This window comes from Oncorhynchus kisutch, linkage group LG12 (genome assembly GCF_002021735.2).
Source record: "Oncorhynchus kisutch isolate 150728-3 linkage group LG12, Okis_V2, whole genome shotgun sequence".
NCBI classification, from domain to species: Eukaryota; Metazoa; Chordata; class Actinopteri; order Salmoniformes; family Salmonidae; genus Oncorhynchus; species Oncorhynchus kisutch.
The window spans coordinates 49,217,389-49,230,828 of record NC_034185.2 but is presented as its reverse complement, the minus strand read 5'-3'; the positions used below and the strand labels follow the sequence as shown (position 1 = coordinate 49,230,828).

General features: G+C 42.7%; 1 protein-coding gene across 4 annotated transcripts; it reads left to right on the top strand.

Annotated features, from left to right (window-relative positions):
- The first annotated feature begins 2,524 nt into the window (after nt 1-2,524).
- Nucleotides 2,525-11,615, top strand: LOC109901108 (N-acyl-aromatic-L-amino acid amidohydrolase (carboxylate-forming) B). Of its 4 annotated transcripts, none has more exons than XM_020497136.2 (8): nt 2,525-2,872; nt 4,712-4,819; nt 5,637-5,857; nt 6,487-6,682; nt 8,288-8,381; nt 8,517-8,624; nt 9,032-9,147; nt 11,192-11,614. In XM_020497136.2, exons 3-8 carry the CDS (start codon nt 5,637-5,639, stop codon nt 11,387-11,389), a joined length of 933 nt encoding a protein of 310 aa, XP_020352725.1. In that variant the 5' UTR covers nt 2,525-2,872; nt 4,712-4,819; the 3' UTR covers nt 11,390-11,614. The 4 variants fall into 4 exon arrangements, with proteins under 4 accessions (XP_020352725.1, XP_020352728.1, XP_020352729.1 ...); XM_020497139.2 differs by having other exon boundaries at nt 2,564-2,872; nt 5,634-5,857; XM_020497137.2 differs by lacking the exon at nt 2,525-2,872 and adding an exon at nt 2,893-4,247 and having other exon boundaries at nt 11,192-11,615.
- Nucleotides 11,616-13,440: the final 1,825 nt, after the last annotated feature.

The following is a 13,440-nucleotide window of genomic DNA, read 5'->3' as shown; positions in this document are numbered from 1 at the left end:
TGTGTGCTATTCATAGGGTGAATGAGCAAGACAACAGATTTAAGTGCCTTTGAACGTGGTATGGTAGTAGGTGCCAGGCACACCGGTTTGTGTTGGGAACTGCAATGCTGCTGGGTTTTTCACACTCAACAGTTTCCCTTGTGTATGTAATGGTCCACCACCCGAAGGACATCCGGCCAACTTGACACAACTGTGGGAAGCATCAACATGAGCCAGCATCCCTGTGGAATGCTTTCGATACCGTGTAGAGTCCATGCCCCGACGAATTGAGTCTGTTCTGAGGGCAAAGGGGGGTGCAATTGAGATGGTTTGGGATGAGTTGGACCGCAGAGTAAAGGAAAAGCAGCCAACAAGTGCTCAGCATACGTGGGAACTCCTTCAAGACTGTTGGAAAAGCATTCCTCATGAAGCTGTTTGAGAGAATGCCAAGAGTGTGCAAAGCTGTCATCAATGCAAAGGGTGGCTACTTTGAAGAATCTGAAATATTTAAATATATTTTGATTTGATTAACACTTTTTTGGTTACTACATGACTCCATATGTGTTACAATGTAGAAACTAGTAAAAAATAAAGAAAATCTCCTTGAATGAGTAGGAATGTCCAAACTTTTGACTGGTACTGTATATATGCACTGAGTGTATGAATTATTAGCAACACCTTCCTAATATTGAGTTGCACCCCCTTTTGTTCTCAGAACAGACTAAATTTGTTGGGGCATGGACTTCACAAGTTGTCGAAAACGTTCCACAGGGATGTTGTCCCATGCTTATTTATTTTTATTCCAGACTCTGAAATTGCTCCTTCTGATATTTCTTCATTTCTTTGTTTGTACTCTTGTGTGTATTGTTTTGTATTGCTAGGTGCTATTACTGCACGTTGGAACTAGAAGCAGAATAATTTCTCTGCACCTGTTGTAACATCTGCAAATCTGTGTACACGACCAATAAACTCTGATTCGATTTTGTGTGTGTGTATGTGTGTGTGTCCAGACCAATTAGATTAATGGAAATCCCAGGTTACGCGGGCCGGCATGACGCACGTCTACAAAGAAAGCAGAGTGCTTTCCATGGGTCAACCACAGTTTCCGTGGGTCAACCACAAATCTTCACTTTCCATGGGGCAACCACAGAGCAGGCTCAGCTTGCCCGGCTGCCATAAATTGTCCACTTTCACGTACACAATGGGGATGAACCAGAAAGATCAGTTTTAGGCTAGACCTATTGGAATTCTTTACAGTTTTGTTATTTTCCTAAATGCTCAGTTCACTTGCCCCAGGCAATAGGGCAACCCATAAGGTTCCTGCTACAAGTAGGTTCTGGAGTTTTACCAAGTTACCTCAGGAAGAAGAGATCTCTGTGGTGCCCCCTCTGCTCCTAGTCTCTCCTGTCCTGTTTGAGTCTTTATGTGTGATTGACTGACCCAACAGGATTAGTGGGCTAATTACAGCTTTGGAGAAAGAGTGAGAGAGAGAGAGAGAGGGGTGGAGACTAAAGGAAGATGGAAAAGAAGGACAAAACAGGTCGAAGAGGGAGGGCAATGAGAAGGAAAATGTAGAAAGCATTAGAGGTACACACCCACTTTAGAATGTTATTAGTTGACACAGGGAAAGTATATGTTTTGGAAAAACTTAATTTTACGGTATAGACATTAGCAAGTATTTACTCAAAATGATACTAAAACGGTAATTACATAGTAAAAAGCTATGAATTACAAGCACCAGTAGATTAAGATACGTCAATTGCTGACTTTGCATTTTGGAAACTGGCCTTTCTCTTCCATCCCTTCCTTTCCCCCACCCTCACAAACCTTCTCTTTCTCATCCATCCCTTCCTTTCCCCCACCCTCACAAACCTTCTCTTTCTCATCCATCCCTTGGTTTCCCCCACCCTCACAAACCTTCTCTTTCTCATCCATCCCTTGGTTTCCCCCACCCTCACAAACCTTCTCTTTCTCATCCATCCCTTCCTTTCCCCCACCCTCACAAACATTATCTTTCTCATCCATCCCTTCCTTTCCCCCACCCTCACAAACATTATCTTTCTCATCCATCCCTTCCTTTCCCCCACCCTCACAAACATTAGCTTTCTCATCCATCCCTTCCTTTCCCCCACCCTTACAACCCTTCACTTTCTCATCCATTCCTTCCTTTCTCCCACCCTCACAAACCTTCTCTTTCTCATCCATCCCTTCCTTTCCCCCACCCTCACAAACCTTCTCTTTCTCATCCATCCCTTCCTTTCCCCCACCCTCACAAACCTTCTCTTTCTCATCCATCCCTTCCTTTCCCCCACCCTCACAAACCTTCTCTTTCTCATCCATCCCTTCCTCTCCCCCCACAAACCTTGCACCTAACAACTTATGAAAAATGTATGATGATGGCTCAGATCACAATCAATGTCTTACCTCTCTCTCTCTCTTTCTCTCTGTGAGACTCAGCACTTCGTACTGCAGTGGTTTAGGACCAGCAGAGGGAGTTCCTATTACATCATAAATGTTGCCAACTGAAATCTGATCTGAGAATAACATTAACGGGAAGGAGGCACCAGGAAGAGGGGAAAGGAAATAAGGGAGGGATAGATCAAAGAAAGTTCAGTCTGTGAAAATTGTGGATTTGCAAAGGGCATTGTCTGCTGTTGTGTGTGTGTGTCTTTGCACACCCTTGCGAGTGCTTGCGTGGTGTGTGTGTCAGGTCTTTCTTGCCTCTGTCATTGAAAAGTCCTGCTGTAGTGCCTGGTTTGCTTTGTTTACAGATTGTGAAATTTGGCTCACGCATGGGTGGGCTAGTTGAAAAGTTCAAAGGTTGCTGACTGCTCAGTATAACTTGGGAGACTGTAGTCCCAGCCAGGGAAGGAACTTTCACCTACACCACACGGTAAGACTGCTAGCCTTACACTTTTCTCTATACCATGTTGAGAGTTCTTACCTGTCTCTCATATGGATTCCTTTGGGTGTTAGTGACTGAGCGTGAGTGCGCGTATACTGGTGTCTGTGTGACTGCACACTTGTTTGTGGGAGGGGTGTTTTGTATACATACAATATGTGTGCCTTGAAGTGCAGAAACTGAGTGGCCGGAAAACACATGCTAGTATATCAGCTGATACATTTCCTGCTTGCCTGTTTGTCCGGAATTTAGATTTCCATTGCTCTCTGGCACAGTGAAGACAAACGAAGTGGGTCTGTTCATATGACAAAGTGTTAAAGTTCGGGACACGTTATATGACAGAGGGTTAAAGTTCAGGACACGTTATATGACAGAGGGTTAAAGTTCAGGACATGTTATATGACAGAGGGCTAAAGTTCAGGATGTAAACATTGTTGTCAGTGTATGGTGACGCCATGGTGGATTTATACAATATGAGCTCTGAGAGCCACTTTATATATTTATGATAGAGCATTTGAGAAACACCATTCTTTGTGGAAAATAGCTTTATACTATTCACAGTTGGTTTCCATAGAATGTGCCATGCAAAAAAATACATTAGGAGAAGCCACTTATAGATTAGAGCACAGGTGGCCAACCATTCTGGAGAGCTTGGTTATGTAGGCTTTTGCTCTAGCCTTGATTCAGCTAATCAATGTCCTGCTGAGCAGCTGATGAGTAGAATAATTTATGATAGATTGGGATTAGATTGAGGGGAAGTGAGAATAACATGGAGAAAGACAAAGATGGACAGAGAAAACAGAGTGTGACAGAGATAGAGACAGAAACCTGAAGATGATTCCCCTGCTCTTACAATGACCCAGTGACACAAAAAACAGTGATATGATATCCGAGTCAAATTTTTCAACTGTGGATAAGTAACATACAATGAATAGAAGCTATGAGGTCAGGCCTTAGTTTCCTGCATAGAATAGTTTTGCAATGGTTGTTACCTAAATGTAACTTTAATTGAATTCATTTTTTTTTTTACCTTTATTTAACTAGACAAGTAAGTTAAGAACAAATTCTTATTTTCAAAGACTCGCCTAGGAACAGTGGGTTAACTGCCTGTTCAGGTGTAGAATGACAGATGTGTACCTTGTCATCTCGAACTTGCAACCTTTTGGGTACTAGTCCAACATTCTAACCACTAGGCTACCCTGCCGCCCCAAATGGATTCATGTAAACATTACAGTTTTGAAAACAAAGTTTCTCCAAAAAAAGCTGTCTCCTGGCACAATTTACCACAGGTATGGGGTAAGTTGAGTTGTGTGTAACGATCTCCTTCATCTGAGGAACAGGAAAGATCGGACCAAAACGCAGCGTGGTAAGTGTCCATGTTAATTTAATAAAACAACATAATCACTTTTTTATCTTTTAATAATTGTAAGTATCTTTTAACACAAGCTTAACACCTAACAAACGATTATAACGCGTTTAATTAACACTCATTGTTACCTCATATCCCAGTGATAATGCTTTGGATTACGCATAGGAACTAAACACTTAAATTTGGTCAACTTGCCAATGGCTCAACTTACCTCATGGTCATTTCATGCTAGGTTTATGGACCTCATATTGAAGCTTATAGAGACCCCAACAGATGAATAGAATAATCTTAAAATGATCTACTTTTGCTTCGATAAGCGTCATGAAACCTTTTACTTGGTAAAAATACGTTTTTTTGGAACTAACTTTTTCCATGTGGTTTCTTCCTTCACAGACTCCATAAAATGATGACCTCTTCCGAAATACTTGGTCAAATGATTAATTTTGTGTATGCTTTCCTAGAAACACCGGTGGCTCAACTTACCCCTTTGGCTCAACTTACCGCACTCTCCTCTACCCATTGTTTCAAATAACACCGCTGACCCTCACTAGCTTGCGAAAACTGTAAAGGTTGGTGCATTCATAGTTAATGAACGACATTTGCAGAGAGAGAGAGAGAGAAAGAAACGTCTGTATCTAATCGGTTTTTAGTGCAACCATGGTTAATGGTAAACAGCTTGGATGCTAACAATGCTCCTTAACTGGAATCTAAACAATTAACTTAACCCTACCAAGCCTCAGTTCATACAGTAAACCTGGACCAAGGAGCCCATGAGGAATCACTTAACCACCCCAGAGGACATCGGAACCAGAAGAAGTAATGGTCTTATTGCGGAGAGTTGTCCATAGTAGACTGTGAACATAATAGCTGGGAATACCTCTTGGGCCTCTGGGGTTATTTAGGGCATTGTCTGACTCTTGTACCTGTAATGAGCAAAGGTGGCACCACAGGTCCCAGAGTGGTGGTTCAATTTTATTTTCTTCCTGATTGTAACCAGGTAAAACTTCGGAACCTTGTTCTGGGGCAAGTGTACTGAGCAGCCGGGCAAGTTTAGCCTGCTGTAATGTTGCCGCAGGTGATTTATTTTGGCTGAAAATTGCTCCTGTATGAGAAGACAGAAATACTCATCAGCAGATCATTAAGTTCATTAAACTAAATCAGAAGTGGTGAAAAGGGCTGAGGCAAATGTCTGCTCACCACATTACCATGGCCCTGGTAATGTGTAATGCGATAGAGAGCTCAAAGATGACTATTTGCTTACGCTGTGGTTATTATTTTACAATACCTCTCTCTCTCTCTCTCTCTCTCTCTCTCTCTCTCTCTCTCTCTCTCTCTCTCTCTCTCTCTTTCTCTCTCTCTCTCTCTCTCTCTCTCTCTGGCCAGCAGATGGAGCCAGTCTCTCTCCCACCGCAGTCCCGTGTCGCCCTCTGCGGCGGCACCCATGGCAACGAGATGTCGGGCGTGTATCTGGTGAGGGAGCTGCAGAAGTTGGAGAAGGTAGGGTCGGCGACCTTGACCACAGTCATATCCAACCCGCATGCCGTCCAAATGTGCAAACGCTACACCGACATGGACCTCAACCGTTGTTTCACCGACGCCATACTCAGGTAAAGGTTGCCATAAGCACAAATGAAACTACACATGCAATCAGTGTGATCCAGCAAGGGATAGTTCACCACAACTACAGATGTATCCTATCATCTTACCACTAACAAGTATGGACCTGTTGGCAAATGAACTATTCAGGTGTGAACTGTATGAATCAAAGACGAGATCTTACAATGCATTGTAAAGAGACTAGGAAGCTTCCAAATAATATATCCCTCCACCGTGGAGTCAGTAAATTAACAATGTGGTCATGGCAACATTTCCAGATAACTTTGTTTTGGAATATTCTGAACCATGCAGCCTGGGTTGTTATGTGCCTGGCTACCAAGGCCACTACTTATCTGAACAGTCTATTAAAGTTTTTGCATTTATGGGACTATATCATAATTCATTCTTAGTACTTATTGATACTCAAGATTTACTCAACCCTACAGAGCTGAAGGGATGACATCCCAAAGAGTTTGGTGGCATTTACTTCTTCCTTTCAGTCTCTCACCAGCATAGATGAGTTGTTGGTATTCTCCCATGCCAAGGCGATACACCTTTCTTCTAGTATGTTCACTCTCTGTTTCTGCCTCTCCCACTCCCACTCTCTCTTTCGCTGTCTCCATTCTCTCTCCCTCCCTAGTTCACCTGTGACAGACGCCACTCCGTACGAGGTGAGGCGAGCCCAGGAGCTGAACACTCTACTGGGGCCCAAGGGCAGCGCGGGGGCCATGGACCTGGTGTGTGATCTCCACAACACCACAGCCAACATGGGCCTCAGTCTCATCTCCTACTCTGCCCAAGACTGGGTCATCCTGCACATCTATAGACACATCCAGGTGAGCAGAGTTTCAATTCAATTAAATCAAATGAGGGTTAAGGACAAGGTGAAACTGATCCAAGACCTGATCTTTGAAACAACGTCCCCTTGTCCTTAGTTGTACTGCCAGCCCCCAATGTGGGCCATCAAATAGGCTCTCTATGTGGTTTTGTTTCCGTGCGTGGGAATTAAGAGCGATCTTCTTTGGACACTGTGTTAACTAACATCCAGACGAGCTTCAATGCCATACAACTCTCCTTCCGTTCCCTCCAACTGCTCTTAAATGCAAGTAAAACTAAATGCATGCTCTTCAACCGATCGCTGCCCGCACCTGCCCGCCCGTCCAGCCCGCCCGTCCAGCATCACTACTCTTGACGGTTCTGACTTAGAATATGTGGACAACTACCAAATACCTGGGTGTCTGGTTAGACTGTAAAATCTCCTTCCAGACTCACATTATGCATCTCCAATCCAAAATTAAATCTAGAATCGGCTTCCTATTTTGCAACAAAGCGTCCTTTACTCATGCTGCCAAACATACCCTCGTAAAACTGACCATCACCGATCCTCGACTTCAGCGATGTCATTTAGAAAATAGCCTCCAACACTCTACTCAACAAATTGGATGCAGTCTATCACAGTGCCATCGTTTTGTCACCAAAGCCCCATATACTACCCACCATTGCGACCTGTATGCTCTCGTTGGCTGGCCCTCGATTCATACTCGTCGCCAAACCCACTGGCTCCAGGTCATCTACAAGTCTCTGCTAGGTAAAGCCCCCCTTATCTCAGCTCACTGGTCACCATAGCAGCACCCACCCGTAGCACGCGCTCCAGCAGGTATATCTCACTTGTCACCCCCAAAGCCAATTCCTAATTTGGCTGCCTTTCCTTCCACTTCTCTACTGCCAATGACTGGAACGAACTGCAAAAACACTGAAGCTGGAGACTCATATCTCCCTCACTAGCTTTAAGCACCAGCTGTCAGAGCAGCTCACAGATCACTGCACATGTACATAGCTCATCTGTAAATAGCCCATCCAATCTACCTCATCCACATACTGTATTTATTTATCTTGCTCCTTTGCACCCCAGTATCTCTACTTGCACATTCATCTTCTGCACATCTATCACTCCAGTGTTTAATTGGTATATGCTTGACTGCCGTTTGCTCTTATCCATAATAATCTTGTAACGTAGACTAGCCTACCCACATAGCCTACCCGCACTGTATCTGCAAGCTGTTGTGCGCTGCGGTTTACTAGAGTGCGAGTGCCAAGAACATTTGCTATTTAACTCAACAGTTTTTTATTTATTTTTTAAATGTGAATGAAACACATTGCGAAAAAGTACATCTGGTGGAAACACACCACTGGTGGGAAAATTGGCATATTTTCTTTATGCAGATTTTAAAATATTCGTATGAAACTCTGTTCCCAATTGGATGGAAACTTAATTTGGCTGGTTGGACTGATTGGAGTGTATAATTTCAACATGACTCTATTACTGTCTTAAAGGGGAAGTGCATGCACCATCTGACCCGGTTTCTATGAGAAGGGCTTCATTTTACTGCTACAATCTGGGTTATATGGGAGTGTAAAGTGTTAATCTGTTGTGTTCTCAGAGGAAGATCACCTCAGCGCCAGTGAGGTTTATCCTGCTGGATCTACCACTAGCTGACGCCTACTCCCAGGACTCTCTGGGCAAGCATGGCTTCTGTAAGTGCTTGTGCTGTATGTTCATAGGAAACACACCATGCAATCTTCTTCCTGTCATAGGAAACCAGTGTTTTTTTCTGTATGTTTTCCCATTTGCGTGACAAATGTATTCATTCTAATGCTGTCACTCCACAGCGATAGAGGTGGGACCTCAACCCCATGGTGTGGTCAGAGCCGACATCTTCAACATCATGAAGGAGGCAGTCGACCAGACACTAGATTGGGTCCAGTGCTTCAACTCAGGTACTTGAACTCCCATCAACCGTAAACATTGCTGACCCCTCACATCCCCTACACACAGAGTACACAACCCTTGATCATCGCTACCTGGCCTACAGCCTTGGTCAACAACAAGAATAGCATTAACATCATACCTACAAGCATTTAGCTCCCACGTACCAGGAACAGATACAGTTAGATTTTCTTCATGCACAAGGGCCTACCATTCAACACAATGTTGTCTTCACGGCATTTGTGGTTATTGTATTTTGTATATTTTTTCCTATCTTGTGTACTATAACTGGCCTGTGCTCTTGTATATAATGTATATGTATGTATCAAGACAAGTTCCCTTTCAAGAGAAATGACATTTTCGATTCTATTCTAGTCATTAACCAATTACAAACCATCTCTCATCTTATCTCTAACAGGAAGTGCCTTTGAAGGTGGCGAGGTGGACGATGTGTACACCTTCGTGAAGAGTATAGACTACCCAAGAGACCCAGAGACCAATCAAATCACTGCTGCCATACATCCCCAACTACAGGTTCAGGAACCTTCTGCCCTTGTATATAATTGAACCTTCCTGCAGTTGGTTAAAGTCCTCTACATGGACCCTTCAATGCATAGCTGCTGCACCACCTCCTGATAAACCGAAATACTTTTTCCATAATTAGGCAACACAAATCTAATGTTTTCTCCTAAAGTTATATTACTCCTGTCTGAACAGTCATAATTGACGTAATTCAAAATACTAAACCAGAGTGCATATTTTAGCCACAGAGGCTTCTAAAAAATTCTAAAAAATAGCTGTGGATTAAGTTTTATCACAAGCACTTACAGTCGGGAAGTCCGCAATTTGGGCAGCATGCGAGGCAAGTATGAAACAGGTTGTTGAGTTGTGGCCATAGACATAATCCCCCAAAATTATTTTAGAACCTCTATAACCATAGAACTTCGACTGTTAAACTCATTTGTACACTATCAATGGCTGCCAGTTCTGACATGAATGGGAACTGTCATTTTTGGATTATATTTCGATGGGTGGTTGCAGCTGCCAGTTTGCCTTTCGCAAATTTCCAAATACAATTTTGAGAAAAACGTAGGCCTACCGTTTGAAAAGTAAATGCCTACTGCCCTAAAAATTTGAAACAACTTTTGAATGAGTCTGAGTAAATAGCACTGTTTTTCAAAGTAGCTTATCTTGAGATATTGGCACGAGCTCATCGGCCATCACCAGTGAGTAGCCTCTGCTTCATCTTCATCATTGGGTAAATCAGTGTCACTGGGAAGTGTATATTGTAGCCTACTGTAGCTTATACTATATACTGTATACAGTATACTACATATCAGGGTTTCCGATTATGACAAATTGACGCCGGAGAAGTCGTTGGGAAGGTTTTTATTTATCGGACATTTGAGAAATTTACCGGTAGTAAGTAGTATAATAGGCTAGCAGCCACACCATTTCAACATTTTATTAGGGCAATATCAAAAGTAAGTCAAACCATTGTTTATAGGGAAAATATGAGTAGAATATATTATATCAAGACAGACACAACATTACAGTTGGAATGTAATTTGGCCAAAGAAAATGGCTCAACAGAATGAAACAAAACCTTCACAGAAGATTTAAACAGTCTATATTGCAGAAATGACCAAGAAAGGCAAGTGCCTACCGTACTCAACACATGCTGACAGCTATAGGCTAATGATATTTATTTTACAAAAGTTACTTATAACACATCTTAAGTTAAATACAGAGCACATCATTAAAAAGAAAGATCAAACTTAATTTAGCCAACATAAATGTCTCAGCAGAATGAAACAAAACACATTTAGCATATTTCAAGAATTGGTTTAGATGAATAAATAGGCCTACAATAATAACAAAGATATGCAGTGAAGATGCAAAAAAAAAGTTCAAAAATTGCATCCTACCTGAATAGCATGCTGCACTGTTCAGACACAGATGATACGGTGTCCCGTAAAGCTGAATTGGTCACCTTCTAAAGTAAACAACTCCCATGTAATCTTAATCTTTTTGACCTGTTGCATAGACATACAATGATGTACAAAATGTCCCAAATTTCCTCACGGTGTCTCTTACAGCCTGTTCGAGTTCAGTGTGTACTGGCAGCTATTGTTCCACAGGAAGCTTATCTTAAATCACAAACAACAGATGACTTAAACATGAGAGCAGTGGACCAGGCCTTGAAGAGTGAGCGGCCTCTAATTTAATATCAATTCCAATACTCAATCTTCTTCAAATTACTAAAATATTGCATTATTGGATTGCTATCTGAAAGCCGATTACCATTTACTTTGTTACCTTCACTAGTCTCCATAATCTGTTTCCTTCAACCAGGACTCTCTTCTTCCCAATAGGAAGACTTTCTCAATCTACTACTTATGTACACTGATCACAACCAAGCAACATTCTGCTTTTCCCCCTTTTAGAAGGTTTAACAAAACAAACGATAACTTTCTCCATGTTGGAAGGCATTGTTCTCATTTTAGTATAATTTCACAGCATAGAAGCAGTACATGATCTAAATGCAAAGCATGCTGATGTGAATCTCTCTCACCAGGACCGTGACTTCTGCCTCCTCCATCCGGGAGATCCCATGTTCCTGATGTTTTCCGGGGAGATAGTGAAGTACGAAGGGGTAGAAGTCCTCCATCCCTACTTTGTGAACGAGTGTGCGTACTATGAGAAAAGCATTGCATTCCACCTGGCACGAAAGATGACACTCACTATCCCCCCCTTGCGAGTGAAGAGAGATTGATGGGGAGGAAAAGAGAGACCATTTGAAGAGCGGGAGAATTAAAGGAAAAACACGCACAGAGCCTTATTAAGAAGCACTTACTAGTCTAACCTCATTTTCAATTGATTTTTAATTACATTGTTTTTAGTCATCACCAAATATCCTCAGGAATACTGTATGTGAAAGGATGCACGGTTTAATGCAATAATCTAGTATTTCAATTAAACATGTACATTTTCTGTTTAATTAGTTGTCTTCATAGTGATGTAATGTTGCATTTCATTGCTCCATTTAAGTTTGTGCTAGGTACAGACGACACCTTTGAGATAGTTTAATGCAGGAAATGGTTACAAGGTACACTATTTATACAAATTATGTGGACACCCCTTCAAATGAGTGTATTTGGCTATTCCAGCCACAACCGTTGCTGACAGGTATATAAAATCAAGTACACAGCTAGTAATGTCCATAGGCAAACATTGGCAGTAGATTGGCCTGACTGAAGAGCTCAGTGACTTTCAACGTGGCTTTCCAACAAGTCAGTGTGTCAAATTTCTGCCCTGCTAGAGCTGCCCCTGTCAACTGTAAGTGCTGTCATTGTGAAGTGGAAACGTCTAGGAGCAACAATGGCTCAGCCACGAAGTAGTAGGCCACACAAGCTCACAGAACGGGATTGCGAATGCTGAAGCTCGTAGTGAGTAAAAATCGCCTGTCCTCGGTTGCAACACTCACTACCGAGTTTCAAACTAACTCTGGGAGCAACTTCAGCACAATAACTGTTCGTCGGGAGCTTCATGATATGGGTTTCAATGGCTGAGCAGCCGCACACAAGCCTAAGATCACCATGTGCAACGCCAAGCGTTGGCTGGAGTGCTGTAAAGCTCGCCGCTATTGGACTCTGGAGCAGTGGAAACACGTTCTCTGGAGTGATGAACCACGCGTCACCATCTGGCAGTCCGATGGACGAATCTGGGTTTGGCGGATGCCAGGAGAACGGTACCTACCCTAATGCATAGTGCGAACTGTAACGTTTGGCGGAGGAGGAATAATGGTCTGGGGCTGTTTTTCATGGTTCGGGCTAGGCCCCTTAGTTCCAGTGAAGGGAAATGTTAATGCTACAGCATACAATGATATTCATGATTCTGTGCTTCCAACTTTGTGGCATACGTTTGGGGAAGGCCCTATCCTGTTTCAGCATGACATTGACCCTGTGCACAAAGTGAGGTCCATACAGAAATAGTTTGTCAAAATCGGTGTGGAAGAACTTTACTGGCTTGCACAGAGCCCTACCCTCAACTCCATCAAACACATTTGGAATGAATTGGAATGCCAGGCCTAATTGCCCAATATCAGTGACCGACCTCACTAACGCAGTTGTGGCTGAATGGATGCAAGTGCCCGTAGCAATGTTCCAACATCTAGTGGAAAGCCTTGCCAGAAGAGTGGAGTCTGTTATAGCAGCAAAGGGGAACCAACTCCAAATGAATGCCCATGATTTTTGGAAGATTTTCAACAAGCAGGTGTCCACATACTTTAGGTCATGTAGTGTATCAACGCAGAATGTCGTCATGCAAAAAACAGCTCGGGTTTGGCATGAAGTTGGATGATTGATAGGTGGTTGTCTTGGTAGGCATCGTCAGAGGTAGTGTCGCAGCATCGAGAGGAACCCTGGATGATTAAAGGAGTATAATGGTTCGGGAATGGTTGAAAGAGCGTGGTGGTTTCGGGAGGATGGTTTCTTGGACATTATGGTATCGGAAGATGAAGACAGTGTTTGGGGTGGGAGTCCTGGTGGTATCTGCTTCTCAGCAGAGTTAATGTATCCTGGAAAAAAACAAGAATGGGTGGTGGAGGGATGCGGAACGCTATCAAAGATCAAGAGAACAAGAAATGGATTGGGTGACTATATACAGCCATTGATTGGCGAATGGGAGAAGTAAAATGGTTTGATTGTCAAGAGGGAAGGAGATGATATTTTTTAAGGTGTGGTCTTTCCTCATGTTACACACATAATTTTAATGATTTAAAACACACTCTCACGCACATACAATATTAACACTCAGACAACCAGA

Coding starts and splice junctions, on each gene's coding strand:
- LOC109901108 (XM_020497137.2), top strand. CDS start 5,637: ATGGAGCCAGTCTCTCTCCCACCGCAGTCCCGTGTCGCCCTCTGCGGC. Junction 6,683..8,287: donor ACATCTATAGACACATCCAG/GTGAGCAGAGTT, acceptor TTGTGTTCTCAG/AGGAAGATCACCTCAGCGCC. Junction 8,625..9,031: donor GGTCCAGTGCTTCAACTCAG/GTACTTGAACTC, acceptor TATCTCTAACAG/GAAGTGCCTTTGAAGGTGGC.